Here is a 17,283-nt window from a genome sequence, read left to right as displayed (position 1 = left end):
GCACCCAGCCAGTGTACAACAGAGGATAAATGTGTCCTCACAGTCAGCATCGTGAGCTGGCTAACTCATGACCCCACCCACACCGGCATCCTAGCAAGCATGGGCTGCCCATGATTTTTAATCAAAATGGGATTTGAGGTGGTTTATACTTGAAAGCTTGGAACAAACAACCCAAAAGTGATTAATTACATCCAAACTTAATTATATATTTACACCTCCCAGTAGGACAGCGAGAGAATAGAATGTCTTAACTTTCGGTAGTGAGAGGACTTTATTAAGAGCTGACAGCAACTACTTAGCAGCAGTAATTGAGTTTTATGCAAGACTGCACAGGTTCCCCTCGCCTGGCATTACAATCTGACAGGGTCCTTGGGCTCATCACAGTGAGAAGGGGGAAAACACACAGTTGGACTGTGCACAAACCCCATCTTTGAAGGTGCTTATCCGCATCTGTCGATGCGATCTTATCGAGGGTTTCTATAAGTGCTATAAACAATCATTAGGTTTTAGCTGAACCAGCAGCATAATGCCACCTTAAGGTTCTGGGATACCTTCCACTGTAAAACAGTTCTCCCAATTCCCACCCTACCCCCTACAAAAGAAACTTGGCTTCAACTCTGTTTCCTTAATCCACTAAGCAACCTCGGGGGGGGGGGGGGGGGGGGGGGGGGGGAGACAATCACATGCCCTGTGCGTCTGGTGTAATTTTCATAATCCTCTAAGTGTTGGAATACTTACGTACTCTTTTGTGAAAATATTTACTGAACAAACTGGCATGCCTTGTCTCTCAGGTTGGGGGTGGTGAAGGGATGCTGAGAAGTGTTGTGGGTGCACACCATTGTTACTTAGAATGATGCTGAGGAGACAGAGGTTCGTATAGCACCTAGAGCAATGTGCTCAGCCCCACTCTCCTGTGTTCAGTCATGCCCACCCTGCTCCTGAGAACTCTGTGGACACTTTAGTGAGGAGAGCACTCTTTCCGCTCTGCTGACGGCTTCCCTTACTCCTCCTTTTCCAAACTTACTTCCACTGCTGTGTGACCCTGAAACTTGAAAGGTACATCAGGCTGATCTTAAACCCACAGAGATTGGCCTTACTGTGCCTGCCAAGTACTGGGACAAAAGGTGTTTGCCACAGCTAGACCCAGGCTGACAGCACTTCTAGCGTGTTCGTCATTGTGCAGGGTTTCTTCCTGAAGCTGATGCAACCACACCTCCCTGGTCATGCTTCAAGTCTGAGGCTAGCAACTGCCTCTCTCCCTAAAAGAGAACTTTAATGTCCTCTCCAGTGCTCAGACACTGTCCTCCCTGAAGCTGTCTCTCTCACATCAGACCATATACAGACCAGCATTTAAAACCTATGTGACACTCCCCCTGCATAAGTCATTAAACCCAATTTCATCCAACCAGCTTGCCTCTCCACCAGGCCAATGTTACACAAAGCAAGTACGATTCCCAGAGGGGAAATCAATCTTGTTAGGATAAACAGATAGAAACATGGAAATGATGGTATGGGCTGAACTCTGCGTGTATGGGCCTTTTTAATCGAGGTGCGTGTGTGGCTGCTTCCTCCCAACTGAAACATTTACCGTACCAAGGTAGGAGGGGGTGGTAAGATCCAGCTAATGAAACTCACAAGGCACAAGAAGCTTGGAACCCAGAGGATTTGCAAAGCCCTGCTCCAGGGTTACAAAAACAGCCATCAGCTGGTGGGGAGAGCAGGCTTACCTCCTGCAAACTGGTGACTTAAGGCTGTCTAGATCTTGTCACCATGCTGGTGGGCTTTTCGGTATGAAAGATGGTCTTTGTGTTGCCTGTGCTCCGACAAGGAAGCCCAGTGGACTAGCTAAGCTAAAGTGGTGGCACCCCATTCTTGATTCTTGTCTCAGTGCCCTACTTGAGGTAAATAGGTATCTGTTGAAAGCTTCCTAGTACCCTTTGGGGTCAAACAACCCTTTCATAGGGGCCGCCTAAGGCCACTGGAAAACACAGATAAGATACTTATTTACCTTATGATTCGTAACAGTAGCAAACTTACAGCTATGAAATGATTTTATGGGGGGTCACCACACGTGGGGAGCGGTGTCAAAGGGTCACAGCAGTAGGAAGGCTGAGAACCACCGCTGTTGAAGAAGGCACAAGACACAACACTTCGCCCTACAGTCCCGGCATACCAGGCACCATGCTAGGTATTAGCTACACAAACATGCCCAGAGTCGGGCATCTGAACCTTCTACTAAGAAAAGGCTCAGCAGGTGACACACTGAGCTAAGACCATCAGAGAGCTTAGTATTGGAACAGAGTGAGCAACCACACAGCAGATGCTGCAAAGACACAAACTGTGGTGGCCAGTAGAGGTATGGAACACCTCCCTCAGCATCTCCCCCATGTCAGTTTTGTTTTCCTGGATAAAACCCAAGTGAGTAGCCACAATCAGTTATATAACTTCTATTTCTGATGCTACCTTAATTCCAATCCAAACAAACTAATGTCAAGTTTGACTGTCAGCACAGTTTAAAAGATCTTCACTTTGCTGAAGAAAACTGTTTCTGATAATCTTTCTGAAAATCTTATGACATTAAAGAATGTAGATCCTAAGGTAAGAATCTAGGGGGAACTGTCACAAGGACACAAGAAAAAGGGCCAACATGTTCCTAGTTTCACATCTTATTTCCCTGGTATAAAGAGAATGAATATACCTTATCACTGAAATGTCTGAAGTAAAAAGCCATGTGCCATCAGTAAGAAATGTAGCTTGGTTTGGTGGTGCATGCTTTTAATCCAAGGACTCTGAGTAGAAGCAGGCAGATCTATGTTTTCAAGGCCAGCCTGATCTACAAAGGGAGCTCTAGACAGCCAAGACTACATAGTGGGACCCTGTCTTAAAAATAAGAAAGCAAATACATACAAGAAATGGAAAACAAAACTGTATGAAATTATCTCACGGTTTGTCCGAAAACAAAAAAAAAAAAAAGATTTAGATTTAGGACTAGATGGTTGGAAAAACAGAGAGAAGTGTTCTAGAATAAAGTGGTACCTCAAGTTTCCAAGTTCAACCCCCTCCCCACCCATGTGGCCCACCCACAGACTGGCCCTGCCCCGTTCTACAAGTTCATATACACCTTGCTCCACAGTCTTGCCTTCAAAACTGGACTTTTTAAACAAAGGGATTAAAGTTTTCCCGTTACATTCACTTAGAGTGGATATCTACTTGATGTGACTTAAAAACATGATTATATCTAGTATTGGAGGAAGAAAAGATTCTAAAGTGTCTTACACTGAAGAATAAAAAAAGTACTCAGGAGATATTAACTAGCCACTCACTAAAACCCTTTCACTATGATAAAGACAACAGCAGGGTAGTAACATGCTCTCCTCAACCGTTTATCTAACCACTAGTCAATCCTTCCACTCACCACCCAGAAAACTAAGTCAGATCTTGGGACCAGCAGCATTTCACAGAGACAGTGAAAACAGAAAGCCCAAGCACCCAGGGCCTGCTGTCAGAGATGTATAGAAGAACTTACCGGCAGTAGCCTGTGCCGTTGTGGTAGGTAACACAGGTCCCTTCATTGACACAGGGCTCTTGACCACCTCGACACTGCAAAGCTGAAATAAAAGAGAAACTGGAATCAGAAATTAGGCACCAATCACAACCCTTAGACTTAGTGGGATCCAAAGAGAAAGCCTTTCCCTGCTACACCTCTGCACATCCCTCAAGACTCTTCACTGACGCCCAAGTCTCAGGAGCACAGTTTACCTCACAGCCTCCTCCCACATGGTCTTGTATGTCCTCAGTTCTCTGTGCCTCGGTATGTCTGAGAGACACATTAAAGCTGTACCAACCATAACAGGCCGTGATCCCTTTAGGATTTAGACGCTTCAGAAAAGCATACAAGAGTCCATTGGTGACTATTTAAGATCTGAGTGGTCATCAGTTGACCATAGGAGGAGTTGCTTAGCTTCAGGTTAAGTTTTAATAAAATAGGCAACTTGAGTAAGCAGCCAAAAGAATCAGCATCCACCAACAGGCCCCAGAAAAAAGGAGAAACCAAATCCATGAAGAAAGGGCCACATCAGCCTCTCATTTCAGGGACTTCCAAAATAGTAAGGAGAAGGTGTCACTGGAGATGGTGGGAGAAGGGACTAAGTAAACAAAGTAAGTTAGAAACTAACTTCATATTCACAGACAAACAGAAGCCCCTTGAGGGACAAAGAAAAGACTTTACCATGAAAGGCTCACCAAAACAGACGATTCATCCTGGGTGGGGGAATGACCACACCCCAAAACTTTCACCAATTTTCGGCCAGGAGAGGAGGCTCTAGCCAGTTAAGGCGCTTCCAGCATCTGAATATTTAACTTTTAGAATTGGAATTTTCATCACCAAAGATACACCAAGACTCATAAGGACTACTAGAAAGGCAAGATAGAACCTATTCTAACATTCAAGATGTTCATAACCCTCTTAGAAGTGTTTATTTATCAGACCCCGTACATACAGGAACTAATTCAGCCTTGACAGCAACCCTAAGAAATGGTTCATTTCATCACACGCTTCTCCACAGCTGAAGAAGCAGCGGAGGCAAGCAGCCTACGAGATCATCAAGTGAGCCAGAGCCAGACGCAAAACTGACTTGGGGTGACCAGGCCCAGAGACTGTGTTCTTAAGTACAGAGACAGTCTACTTCCCACTAGCATGGCGGGCAGGTGTTGTTATGACCATGTGCTGGAAAGTGAGGGCCAGAGAGGTTAAGTGGCTTCCTCATGAGGTATCAGATCCTATCTGGTGGCAGCAGTGAGAGCCAGGCCTCTTGCTAAGCCTATCTGTGACAGCTGTTGGCATCACAGCAGTACTCGCTGGACTGTGCACTGAACAGGCAGTCTCTGGAAGAGGGACATCTTCTTTCTCATCTGCGGCCTACTTCCCTGTAAGGCGGAAGCGTTCCCTCTTCCCACACTGATAAGCTCCGACGCAGCTGCCATAATTAAGTTACTGTCGGGCTCTTTCCTCTGTGCTGCGGCACTCCAACTGAGGTTTTCATCCTCTTCGGACACTTCCATTAGCCTTCCTCTGGTTGCCTTTTTCTCTTCCTCTTATTTGAAAAAGGAAAACAGCTCAGGAAAGGTTTACTCCATTGGCACAGGGCACATTCCAGCTCAGCCCCCTGCAAGAGTCCCACCAGGTAAAAGGCATCCTGAGTCCTGAGACCTGGCAGTATAAATAACCTCGGGCAAGACACAACCTCACAGCTCCATTCCCTACCTGTGAACTAATCTAGGTTAACCGCCCCCGGAGTCTCCTGTAATCCAGCAGAGAGTGGCACTCCACAAAAGAGGCTGCAGAGGCTCAGCTGGAAAGGGTGCTTGCTGTGCTAGCATGTGGAGCCGAGGTTAATCCCCAGCACCCACGCACGGAGCCAGGCATGGCTGTGCACGCCTGTGATCTCAACCTGAAGAGGGGGATGGAGGCAGATCCCAAGAGCTCACTGCCTGGCCAGCCTAATCCCCAAAAAGGGAATTTCAGCTCAGATTCAGACCCTGTCTCAAGACTGTGCGGGAAACAGAGGCAGAGGGAGGCAGTGCCCTTCTGACTGTGACATGTGCACACAGGGTCACTCTCCTTCACACTCAATGCACATACCATGCACAAATGAATAAACATGACACCACACACAGGAACATCGAGTAAGGAATACACCAAGTTTTAAGAAGCACATAAAATATGCAGCATACAAGGAGAAATTTATCCCAGAGATCATAAGGACCCAGCCACCCATGACTCAGCCATGGGCAGGGGAAAAAAAAAAAAATCACAGCCTATTCCTATTAAGTGTCCTGGCAAATCATTACAGTGACGGGTTCATAGAATGCAAACAACCTAGAGTCAATATGTGGCAATCAATCCAGCAAATAACTTTACAGCCTCACTTTAGAGAGCCAATCCAAGTCACTGACCAAAAACAGAGGTGGCAGCCCAAGCTAATAATTAATGCCACTTGGCTGGTTTGTGGGCTTCTGCTACCTTGAACCTTCAACACTTCCCCGGCCACAGTTTTCAAACTTCAGTATGCATCAGAGCACCTGTTAAAGCAGAACCCGGGCTGGCTCTCCAGGCCCCACAGTTTCCAGGTGATGCTGAAGAGGGCTGAGGGCTGAGGAGCCCCACAGAAAGTCTCCTGGAGCATCCAATCCAACCACCAAAGAGTTCAGGTGATCTAGGAGGTAGCTGTTTGCATAAACAAAAAAAAAGAAAACCTGAGACTCGTGACTTTATTCACAGGCTATTTCTAAGTGAATACTGTAATTACATATCATATAAGAAATTAGAAGTTTGGTAAACCAGACCAGTACAAGAGAGACTGGGAGAGACCTGAGACCACACCTCAAGATTCAATGGTCTCACTTCCCAGGCAAATACTTCAGTTTAGCAACTTAAATACAAACACGCAGACAGCTCACGTGTCGGAAAGTAAGGAGTGGGTGGAATCTGGGACACCAGCCCCACTGTTCTTCTCAAACTGCACAGGGTAGCACAGTCGGATCAATCTTTCATACTGTGGTCTTTATTTCTGGACAGGCAACAAAAAGAGGCAAAAGCAAATCCAAGAAGGTGGACTTGCGTCTCCTGACTGGTCACTTGGCAGTGTAACACAATGTAGAAGGAAGCTTTTAGTCTCACTGTAGCTCTGGCTGTCCTGAGACACTGTAGAGTCGCTGGCCTTGAAATTCACAGAGACCCATCTACCTCGGCCTCCTGTGTGCTGGGATGAAGGTGGGTGTCACCACACTCAGCTGGGACATGCTCAGGACACATTTATAAAGAATGCAGATGCAGCCATGATGTCAGGGACACTCTGCTTCTTTTAGGGGGACACAGACACAACAAACAATGTAAATAAAGCCACTGTTACCATGGTATATTCTAGAAAAAAAAACAAAACCGAGTAAGGAGGTGCAAACAATTCACAAAGTCTTCAGACAGAGGTAAGAAAGGCCCACCTGAGCAGGGCGGGCACCCGGGCACAGGAAACTAACATACATCTGGAGATTGAGATCGGAATTAAACAGCAGTCATTGGAGAAAGGCCAGGAGGCCAGGATGGGCTAAGTCACCAAAGGCCTGGTCAGGTCACAGCTGTTCCTTCAAGTGGGAGGGGAAGGGACTGCCCTGTTTAAGCATGTCAACTTCAAAGGAAAATGACACAACTTTATACAGAGCGTGATATCAATAAATGGGATTAACTCCTCCCAGTCACCATCACCAGCATCTAATAAACCACACAAGCCACGCGGAGCTCACTGCTCGCCTCTTAAAGGGGCAATAAAAAGAAATGATTCACTAGCAGCACAGCCAGTACTACACACGAGCAAAGGGCCCTCAACCAGCAATGCGTACGGATCACCCAACCAGGAGTGAGTGGCATCTGGACACATCGTCCCCAAAGCCTACAGGGAAGGGACAGATGGGACAGAGAGAAAGTGACCTAGCCAAATGACTCTAGAAAAATACAAATGCAGCTTTTATTGGATGCCTTCGGTATACCCTCTTGATACTGTCAAAACCTCTACAAAAAAACCACGAAAACAGCACAGGCCCTCACAGCCATTCAGTCCAGACGAGGCTCCGTATTCATCCAAGTTCACCAGCCTCCGCTGTATACAAACACTGCGGACAAGTGTCATTGATCTTTTCCAGGCCCAATGCACCAGGGATTTATCTCCGTAAAGACAGACTGAAGGTACCCAGGTTTGATGGATTCCTCATCACAATTTTCTAAGCTCTCCAGAGCTTTTTGGGCCGTGCCAGCTATGTATCACGGCCTAAAAGCCTCCCTTTGTTTTAAGAATCTTGAACATGAGTAATTAAGTCTGGTACCCCAGACGGTGTAATCTGAGCGGCCTTCAGTGTGTTTCACTCCTTGCTCTGACAAGCAGTATTTTAAATTGGCATTACTTGTTGCTTTGTAGCCTCCTCAAATGAGCCTCTGTCTGCTGTCTGACTCACATGTCCCTTTTCATACCCTGCTCCTTCTGCCTGCAGCGTGTGTGTCCACTGCTCACGACGACAATGTTCAATGCCCTGAATGGCCGCAGAGGCTGAAGTAGAAGAGCAACACGGGTGTGTCTTTTCTCCCATCCGCGTTTATGCAAATTTCAAGTAGCAGAATTTGAGAGCTGGAGTCTGGGTTGCTGGCTGGGACTTGGCTGTGTCCCTCTGTTGCTTCTGGCACAGGGCCTCTGGAGGGAGCGCCGTCCAGCAAACACAGCCATGTTGTCTAAAATGACTGCTTGCATTACTACCCAAACTAGGAGAGCTGGGGGCAGACGGAGACAGGGGGATTTGCAATGATTCCCGCAGCACCCTTCAATTTCAAACAACAAAGCTTCCACTTCATTTTTATGCCAGTTTTTTGAGTGGGGGCGGGGGTGTCAGCCATGATAAAAACCAAACAAATAAACAAACAGAAGTGTGGAAGCTCTGAGTCCCCAGTGTCACATTTAAACAGAAGTCAAGTGGGAGTAGTTGTCTCCCTCCTGGAATCAGTCTCGGTCAAAAGGAAAGGAGAAAAGCAACAAGGGAGACATTGATTTTTATGTTCCTAATACCATGTCAAGCGTCTCTACATTCTTCACAGAAATCACCCGGCAGAAAGTATTTCCGACCTAAAATTTGCTGATTCCTGGTGCAGATAGGACAGTTGGAAGGTTCAGTCCCGCTGTTTCCCCCAAACGGAAACCTTCTATAGACTGGCCCGAAACTGGCCGTGAGACCAGGCTGCCCTTGAACTCTGCCCTCACACCGTCACCATGCCCAGCATCCGGATTTTCATTTTATAAATAAATTCATTTCTGTGAAATATTAATCCTTGATTCTAAAATCTAAAATTTTGTCCTAACTCATAATACTTAATGGGGGGGGGGGGGGGTCAATTCATCAGTGTGCTGTGTAAACTGGAGTTTATACTATACTATGTGTTTTTTTTTTTCCTTCTTCCTTTCCTTTTCTCTCATCGGGATTATAGAAAAAAATTAAACTTCAATTGTGAGCTGAAGCAAATGAGTTCAGCTAGGTAAGTTCCAGCCCTTGCATCTTAGGAATTACACTATATACATACAACACACGGTTTGGAAACCCACAGAAGAACCAGAACATGGCCAGTCTATTAATTAATGAATTAATGTCCCTCCAGACAGCACCGCACAATGCTGCTCCTCCCTGCTTGCTAATTCCTACTTGCCCGTCCCCGTTTGCTTTGATTTGCTCCCACCACAGCTTGGGCAGGCGTACCCCACTCTCACCCCCATGTCCCTGACAGTTCTTGACAGGCAGTGCTGAGGACAGCAGAGGTGGCTCATCCCCATGGAAGGTGCATGCTCCTTGACACTCAGCCAACTAAAGCGCTAAGACAGACGTCTACTAACAGACTCAACCACCAGCTTACACCTTTCAAATGCTCAAAGGCTTCCATTTTACTGAGCATGGAGACACCCAAACGAGACTAAAACAGATTTTACTTTTGTCAGGATAGTAAGTAAACTAAAAAGGAAGAAGGCAGTAAAAACATCCTAGCCTTTAACAAGAATAAAAGTCTAAAAAAAGCTAAAACACTTTTTAAAGGTTCTGTTTTAAAATATGCATGAGCTGGGCTGGAGAGCGGGCAAGTGGCTGAGAGAACTGTGGCTCCTCCTACCACCCACACGGCGCCCTCTGCTGGCTTTGGTGAGCATCTGCACTCATGTGCTCGAGGCACACACATACCAAGTCTTTAAAATAAGGTAAAATTTGTGTGCATGACGATATTCCCTCTGACCTAACCCCCTGTGCACCTTCAGCCATGTACCAAGGAGGGGAGACTGACTGAAGCAGTTGAACAGAAGCAATCATCTACAACTAACCAACAAATGCAAAGACAAACACCTCAAAAGTGCTTGTTCTCTAGCAGTGAGCGCTTTTGCTCCTGGCACACCCACTGGCCAATAGGCGCCAATATGATCCCAAGTCGCCCCAGTGCATTTCCTCAGCATGGACATTCATCTGGGGAAGAAAATGACACAGGGCTCACAAGCATGGCTCAGTGTGCTAAGGACTCAGATAGAGGAAGAAGCGCCATCCGTAGGCTCAAGGGCCCAGCCTGCTAGCTAATCTGCTGTACTCTGTCTGTCTCTTATCAAGACAAATTCTGCCTGCCACCAATTTCCTGTACTTTTAGTAAGCCCTCCCTATTAAAAGACACTTTTTTTAAAAAAGTATTTTAAGTACAACTTAAAAACTTTTAACCCCATAATTTTAGACAGAAGCTTTTAAGTACCCTTACTGGAAAAAAAATGTAAATATATATAATTTTCTTGCTACCCTCCCCACCCCCAAAAGAAGTAAAATGTCCTTTTAGCTTAAATTTCTTGGGGCTTTTAAATGGATAATACAATATCTACTGTTTTTTCACCCAGAGGTAGATCTCAGAAAGTCTAAGACACAAAGTAATATTAAAAAGGAAAAAGCAAAATACCGTGGCAACTTCCCAAAACCAAGCAGGGAAAATCCAAAAACCAGTCTCAGATGTCCTCACCAGCGTCCATCCTCACGGTCTTTTTCAAAAACACCCTTGTGTGGTAGGAACAGGGGCTATTCACAAGAACCAGGACTGGGCAGGAGTCACCGGAAGCCTGCAGCTGCTGTGCAAACGGTGACAGCACAGAGTCCAACAATGTGTTCTGAAACGTGCAAGTCTGCAGAGGGCGGCAGTCATGCAGTCATCCTGGTCACAGACGCTCTATAGCTGCAGCGCCAAATGAACCCCACGCTCCCGTGCATGGTCTTCAAGCCCAGCATTCCTGCAGACAAGACACTGAGAACTGTCTAAACCCAAGAACCTCAAAAGGTCCTAAATCCCAGGCCTTTATCTGACACTCCAAACCAGCAGAGACCTGCCGTGAGAAAAGTAAACGTGAAGATGGGGGACGCACATCACACCCAGAGCCCAAATCCAGGGACCAGAGGGAGCCAACAGGAAAATACCTACTCTGTACTATGCATGAAGGCAACGCAAGGGACCCAGCCTACCCCTTCTCAGTTCTCCTCATGTATTTCCTCCCACAGAAATTTAACTCACATCAGCACGGGGACAACAGAGAAGCAGGCAATGCCGATGGTGGCCATCGATCCCCATGGCCAGGAAGCTGCGCTGCCGACTCGGAAACCCAAAGGGTTATGATGCCCTTGATGAAGCTCTCCTCAGGTCTACAGAGGTCAAGAAGAGGCTCTGTGTCAACTTCAGGCTGGCGGTCTCCTAAGCAGTGCAAACTCTGAATAGAGATGCGAGGGTAATCTCAAATCATCCATCCCCGCTCATGATAGACAAGTCCTAACTTCCCCAAAGGGTCCAGAAGACTGAATGCACAGCCCACTCCCATCCATCTTGTCATTCCTTCTCTTCAGAGCCAAAGAGAGTTCCAGAAACTTGTGGGTTCTAGTACTAAGGCCACGCAAGCCGTTCCTGCTCCACCGACGTCAGCCAGCTCAGCTGTGAGGTCAGGCACACACACGGTCAATGCTTGGGAAACGGTTGCCAAGCTGAACTGCCCAAGGAATGGAGAGACCAGTAATTTTCTATCTCCCACCAAGAGGATGATAAACAAGGCCTTAATTGCCCATAAAGGAAAACCTGCAAAATGACAGTTTATTATAGCCTTTTATAAGGACACAGAGACCTGGTGGAGGGGACACTCTAATCCCTCTTGTTTATCACTCTTAAAATTCTCAGTTCACCCCACTGGGGACATGAGTGAGAGTCCTGTTGAACGGGAGGGATTTAAGAGGGAGTTTACCAGTTACACCAGTCCATGCCCAGGGCTGGGACCTGCCTTCCCATCACCTCATCTCATTACCGGGGTCAAATCCTTTGGAAAAACCGGTACTGGTGCAAGTAAGCCTAGGTTCAAGGAAAGGGACAAAGGAGCCAGTGGTGGGGTTTGGTGTAGTGCCAGAGAGGAAACAAGCACCCCCTCCCCCAACACACGATTACCTCACCCACAATATTAAAACCAGGGTACTGTAATCTCATTGGCTATCCGCCCAAATATGTCTCCATGGAAAGTCTCAAATACTCTAGGTTTTATAGTTTAAAAAAAAAAAAAGTCAAACCAAGTATCCAGCTCCTGCCTACCCCTGCAATGTGAATTGGCTTTCAAACTGCTAAGTCTAGGCAAGATTATGACTTCTGAGCACAGTGAGCTTCAGCCCACTCATGTATGTGAACAGAAAACCATCCCAAACCTGCTAACCTCGTGGAGGAACTTCGAGGACATGGACTTCAGACATTAGCTAGCTGCATCCCAACATTAGCTACCCGGCCAAAGGCACCCACTCCAACCACACATGAAGCTGGCATTAGCTGAGCACCAAGGGGCAACACAGACTAGACAGCAGCGCTGTACAGGATGTTACTTAAGACTGACAACCGAGCTCCTCGTGGACAGAGACTCTCGCCTGATTTATACCTCCACCCAGGTCTATAAATATTTGGTGGCCAAGAAGTCAACCAGAGAGCTAGTAACAACTCTCCCTGTGTCACCAGACAGGACCAGCTGTCCAAAGACACTTCGACAATAAAGCACTGTCTCAGCCAGCTAGGTGTTTTCCTACAAATGATATCCTTTCATCTCAACCCGGCAAGGTATACAAGATGATACTAACACCACTTTGCAAAAAGAGAAGAGAATTTTAAAAATAAGAGACTTGCCTATATCCAGACAGATGGAGAATCCAAGCAAAGGCTATACTGCAGGTTTTTAGGCTTGTTTCGCTTTTTGCTTGTTTTTTAATCTACCAATCTTGTATTAGGTTCAAAACAACAACAAATTTGCAAAATACCATGTGTGACAACAGTCTCGTCAAATAGACAGCCACGTACATATTAGCCACGCGTGTGAAAAACACTCTGCCAAAGCCCACGTGCTTGTGAAGGCAGAACAGGCTGCGGTGCTGTGTCTGGGGCCTGCCCCGGACAGCCGAGCCCTAAGCAGAGACACACGTGCATCACCATCACCAACCTCCCCAGAAACCCCACTCTGGGAAGCACACCAACTCTGGGAAACAAAACAAAACAAGGTGCTTTATGGAGAAGCTGAATTGTTGAGTTCTTCCTTTTTAAAATAATAATCAGACTTGACTGCAGCTAGTCAGCATTTCTCCTCAGTTACAGAACAACATCAAGGAAGGGAGAGAGCACTCAGGAGTTAGAAGGGACTGCCTCACGCAGGAACGACTGACCATACCTCACTGTGACAAGAATTTACTCTTACAGATGGTGAGCCTAGTGACAGAGAGCAGTCACCTTCACTGGGCTACAGAATCTGTGGTTCAAACAGTTAGACATAAATACCTCCAAAATTAAAAGCACATCTGCAAATGAAGCTAATGAAGACTGAAGCATCCCACAGGAGAGAAGCGTGGCTGCTCCTCAGAGTGTGGGTAGCAGCTGATGTGGTGAACCAAAAAGGCCAAAGGAACCAGGCATTTTCCTCATCTGCTCAGCTTCTGTCCAATCAGAGGGATCAACAAAGACAGCAAGGAGACTTGTCTAACTTCCCCAGGCAGGAAATCAACTATCCTGACACATGCCCCTGATGCTGTTGGTACCAAGGAAACTTAACTCATTCTTTCCACAAGGCCCAGACCCCGGACTCTTGTCTTCCAAAGACAAAAGTACATTACATTTTCATATGTTGTCCTTAAAGTGTCACCTTGTTTCATGTCTGCACTCCTTTAAAACTGTACAAAATAGGGGCTGCGGAGATGGCTCAGCCCCTAAGAACACTGGCCAATCTTCCAGAAGACCCAAGTTTGACTCCCAGCACATGCATGGCAGCTTACAACCGTCTGTAACTCCGATATGACACTTCCTTGGCCTCCAATAGGCCTCCGCAGGCATAGCACGCATGCATGTGGTGCACAGACATACATGCAAGCAAAACGCCCATACACATAAAAAATAAACAATTTCTAAAACTTTGCTAAATAACAGAAAGAGGCTGGAGAGTTGGCTTGGCAGTTCAGAGTACTGACTGCTCTTCCAGAGGTCCTGGGTTCAATTCCCAGCAACCACATGGCAGCTCACAACTGTCTATAACTCCAATCCTAGAAGATCTGACGCCACTTCCTGGCCTCTGTGGGCACTGCGCTGAACATACATGCTGCATTATGCACCCAGGCAAAAAACAACAGTACACACATAGTTTCTTTAATGAAAAAAATTAATTAAAAAAAGGTTAAAAAGATGTTACTTTTCTGCTTTCGTAATGGCACTAATATTTTACTTCTGTGTATATGTGTTTGAGTGTAGATTTGTACACGTGAGTACAACCCTCCAAATAACAGTACCCACAAGGACTAGAAACTAGCATCAGATCCCTGGACACTGGAGTTATGGGCAGTTGTGAGAGCCAGATGTAGCTGCTTAGACCTGAAGCTCTGGTCGTCTGTAAGAGCAGTCTGCTAGCCAGGGAACGGTCTCTCCTGCCCATCTTTATGACATCTTTAAGGGTATCAGACACCTCATAGCAACCCAGGACTTTGGGTTAGTAGATGAATTAAAATGAAGTTTTAAACTAGTGTGTAGTGTGTGTGTGTGTGTGTGTGTGTGTGTGTGCCCTATAAATATTCTACCAAATTCAAGAAATCCAATGACAAAACTTTGAGGGAAATAAAAACAGTTTTGAAAAGTATCAGAGCACAGAAAGGGGAGGGGCAATCAAGAAGAACCACAAATGGTGCCTTCTTATTGTGCAGCCGAGCTCCACGTTTGAGAAGCAGCTGTCTTTACTCAGCTGGAGGAAAACCACAGCGGTGGAAGACCTCACTCAATGTGCTGTCCTCGGCTAGGACACTGCTCACTCGGCCTCAGCAGCAAACTCAGTCTAACCTGTTCTTCCAGTGACATTAATAAGCTAAACAGCCCTAACACTGAACCAATCAGTATGTCTACAGCTGAAGAAATGCCCGAAATGTCTACTTACGCAGCACCCACGTCTGTGAGTCTGTCTGCTTCTGCCTTACAGCCAGCCGGTTCCATTCCACTTTTTATATCTCAAATGGCACCTGTTCTACCACAAAAATGAAAATTCTTCCAATACCCAAAATAAGCTTTTGTTGCACCTGTTTGGTGTCCTCCCATGGCCTCACTGATCCCCAAGTGCTGGGCTTCCAAACTCTGAAATGTGTGTTTTCCTCAAATGTCTATTTTTCTTATGCCCTGCTCCGCTTTGCTCCTGCAAAAAGGCTGAGAGAAAAATCTCCAACTGTTGCGCGATGCCAGTGGCCTAAGCAGGGCCCTCAGTCACTACTCGGTCACTTCTAGCTTATTCTCAAGTAGGCTGATCTTTTTCAAAAAAATATTTGCCAAGCTCTGTCTCTGGATCATGAGCCAGGCTGGTCACCACGATGGGACGGGAAGACTTAGTCACGCCAACACCAGCCCAGACTGTTACAGGGAGAGCTGTCAGTCCTCCTTTTCCAAAATCAGAACCAGTATTCTTGAAACAACAGATTTAACTTATTTCCCGTACATGAGCTAGCCTCATCTTTCCCACCCCAAATATGTAGCCTTTCAATTCATGCGGTGATTCACAAAAGCTGCTTGGAGTAAAAGATAGTCTACTTAAACCAGAGAGACCCCAGCTTTGGCATTAAACTCTTCAATTTACCTTCTGGATCACTGGTCTGCAAAATGAAGTCTGGGAGTCCTGGGAGTGTTGGGGGGAGGGAGGTGCGAGACCTCCACTGGGGTGCCGCAGCCACAGTCTAAAAGCATGTGATTAAGCTTTACTAAGAGTGTGCACACACTGGTAGGCAGGCTCAAGTAAATGTTTTTCTTGGGGTATACCGTTTTTTCAAGTTTTCACCCCCACATTCCACACAGTAGGATATGCCCACCCCTCAGGGGACACAGCAGGCCAGGAAAATGCGGACAGGCTGTTGAACCCACTGTCAGCGGCTGATGAACTGAGGGTATACAGTGTAACCAAAGAAAACTGAGGGAGCGCGCCAGGTAAGCCAGGCTATGAGGAAAACAGCCCCGAACAAAAGAAGGAACTGAAGAAGGCGTACAGAAACCCGAGCCTGCTGGTAGGCCGCCCTTCTCACTCCAAACAGCTAGGGCCGCTCTGCCAAAATAATTAGCAATTACATGAGTTAACATAGAAACATTATGTACAGCCTGCGCTGTTCATTTATGCTTTCTCGTCCATTCCATCGTCCACGCCAGAATCCCCTGGAGAAATGTTCTGTCTTTATCTGCAAGCAGTGGGACTCCACGGCCCAGTTTTCACCTACTCAGAGTGGAGGGCCAACTTCCCTTTTCAGAAGGTCAACATCCCTGAAGCTTCCACACTCTTTCCCATCACGAGGAAGATAAGACTTGGTTCCCAAGCATGCACAGTGCTAGTAGGGGAGCAGCCAGTGGAGGAAGTAGGGACTGGGTGTATGCCCACTACCTCTGTGCTCCTGAAAAGTTAGTTTCTCTAAATGTCACAATCTGTAAATACCAGTCCTCAGAGATAAGGAAGCTGCAGCTTGCTGACACTTTATAGTCACCTAGGTGAAAATATACTTTATATCCACATACACACGCCCCAGACAGCTCGGATCATGATTGTGATGCCTTCTCTTGATTCCATTCTTTTCACACAATGTGCTGTCTGATACCTACCAAACTGGCTCCACACACAATAAATAGGTGCACACAACCCACAGGTTAAAAACACTGGACTGAACCTGAGAGAAAAGCATGTGGCCCTGCAGTCAAGAGACACATGGCAAATAACTAGACACGTAATCTTGGGTGAGTTACCCATTTTTCCTTTTCATTAAAAAAAAAATTATTTCATGTGTATTGGTGGTTTTTTTTATCTGCATGCATTTATGTACCACAAGCAAGAAGTACCCAAGGAAGCCAGAAGAGCATGTCAGATCCCCTAGAATTGGAGTTACAGTCAGTTGTAAGCTGACATACGAGTGCTGGGAATTGAACCCAGGTCCTCAGAAAGAGCAGCCAGTGCTCTTAACTGTTTGAGCCACATCTCCAGCCCCAAGTTATAACCTTTTCAAAGTTCATCATCTTTTGAATTCTGATTAAAACACTGAGGTTTTTCTAAGGATTAAATGCACCATCAGGTATACTGTGTCTAGCAGTGAGCACACAATCAACAATGAATGAATGAATGAATGAATGAATGAATGAATGAATGAATGAATGAATGAAATGGATGGTTCCAAAGAGGCTTGAGC

The 17,283-nt window shown here is 46.2% G+C and overlaps 1 protein-coding gene across 1 annotated transcript in view; it reads right to left on the bottom strand.

The window, feature by feature from the left end:
* Nucleotides 1-17,283, bottom strand: part of NOTCH2 (notch receptor 2) — a 124,895-nt gene that overhangs the window by 87,104 nt on the left and 20,508 nt on the right. The window contains exon 2 of the mRNA XM_080915930.1: nucleotides 3,527-3,608. Within this exon, the coding sequence (XP_080772056.1) occupies nucleotides 3,527-3,608 (82 nt within the window). The remainder of the gene's footprint in view (nucleotides 1-3,526; nucleotides 3,609-17,283) is intronic.

This window comes from Micromys minutus, assembly GCF_963924665.1.
Source record: "Micromys minutus genome assembly, chromosome: 4".
Classification (NCBI taxonomy): Eukaryota; Metazoa; Chordata; class Mammalia; order Rodentia; family Muridae; genus Micromys; species Micromys minutus.
This window is presented reverse-complemented; position numbering and strand designations above follow the sequence as displayed.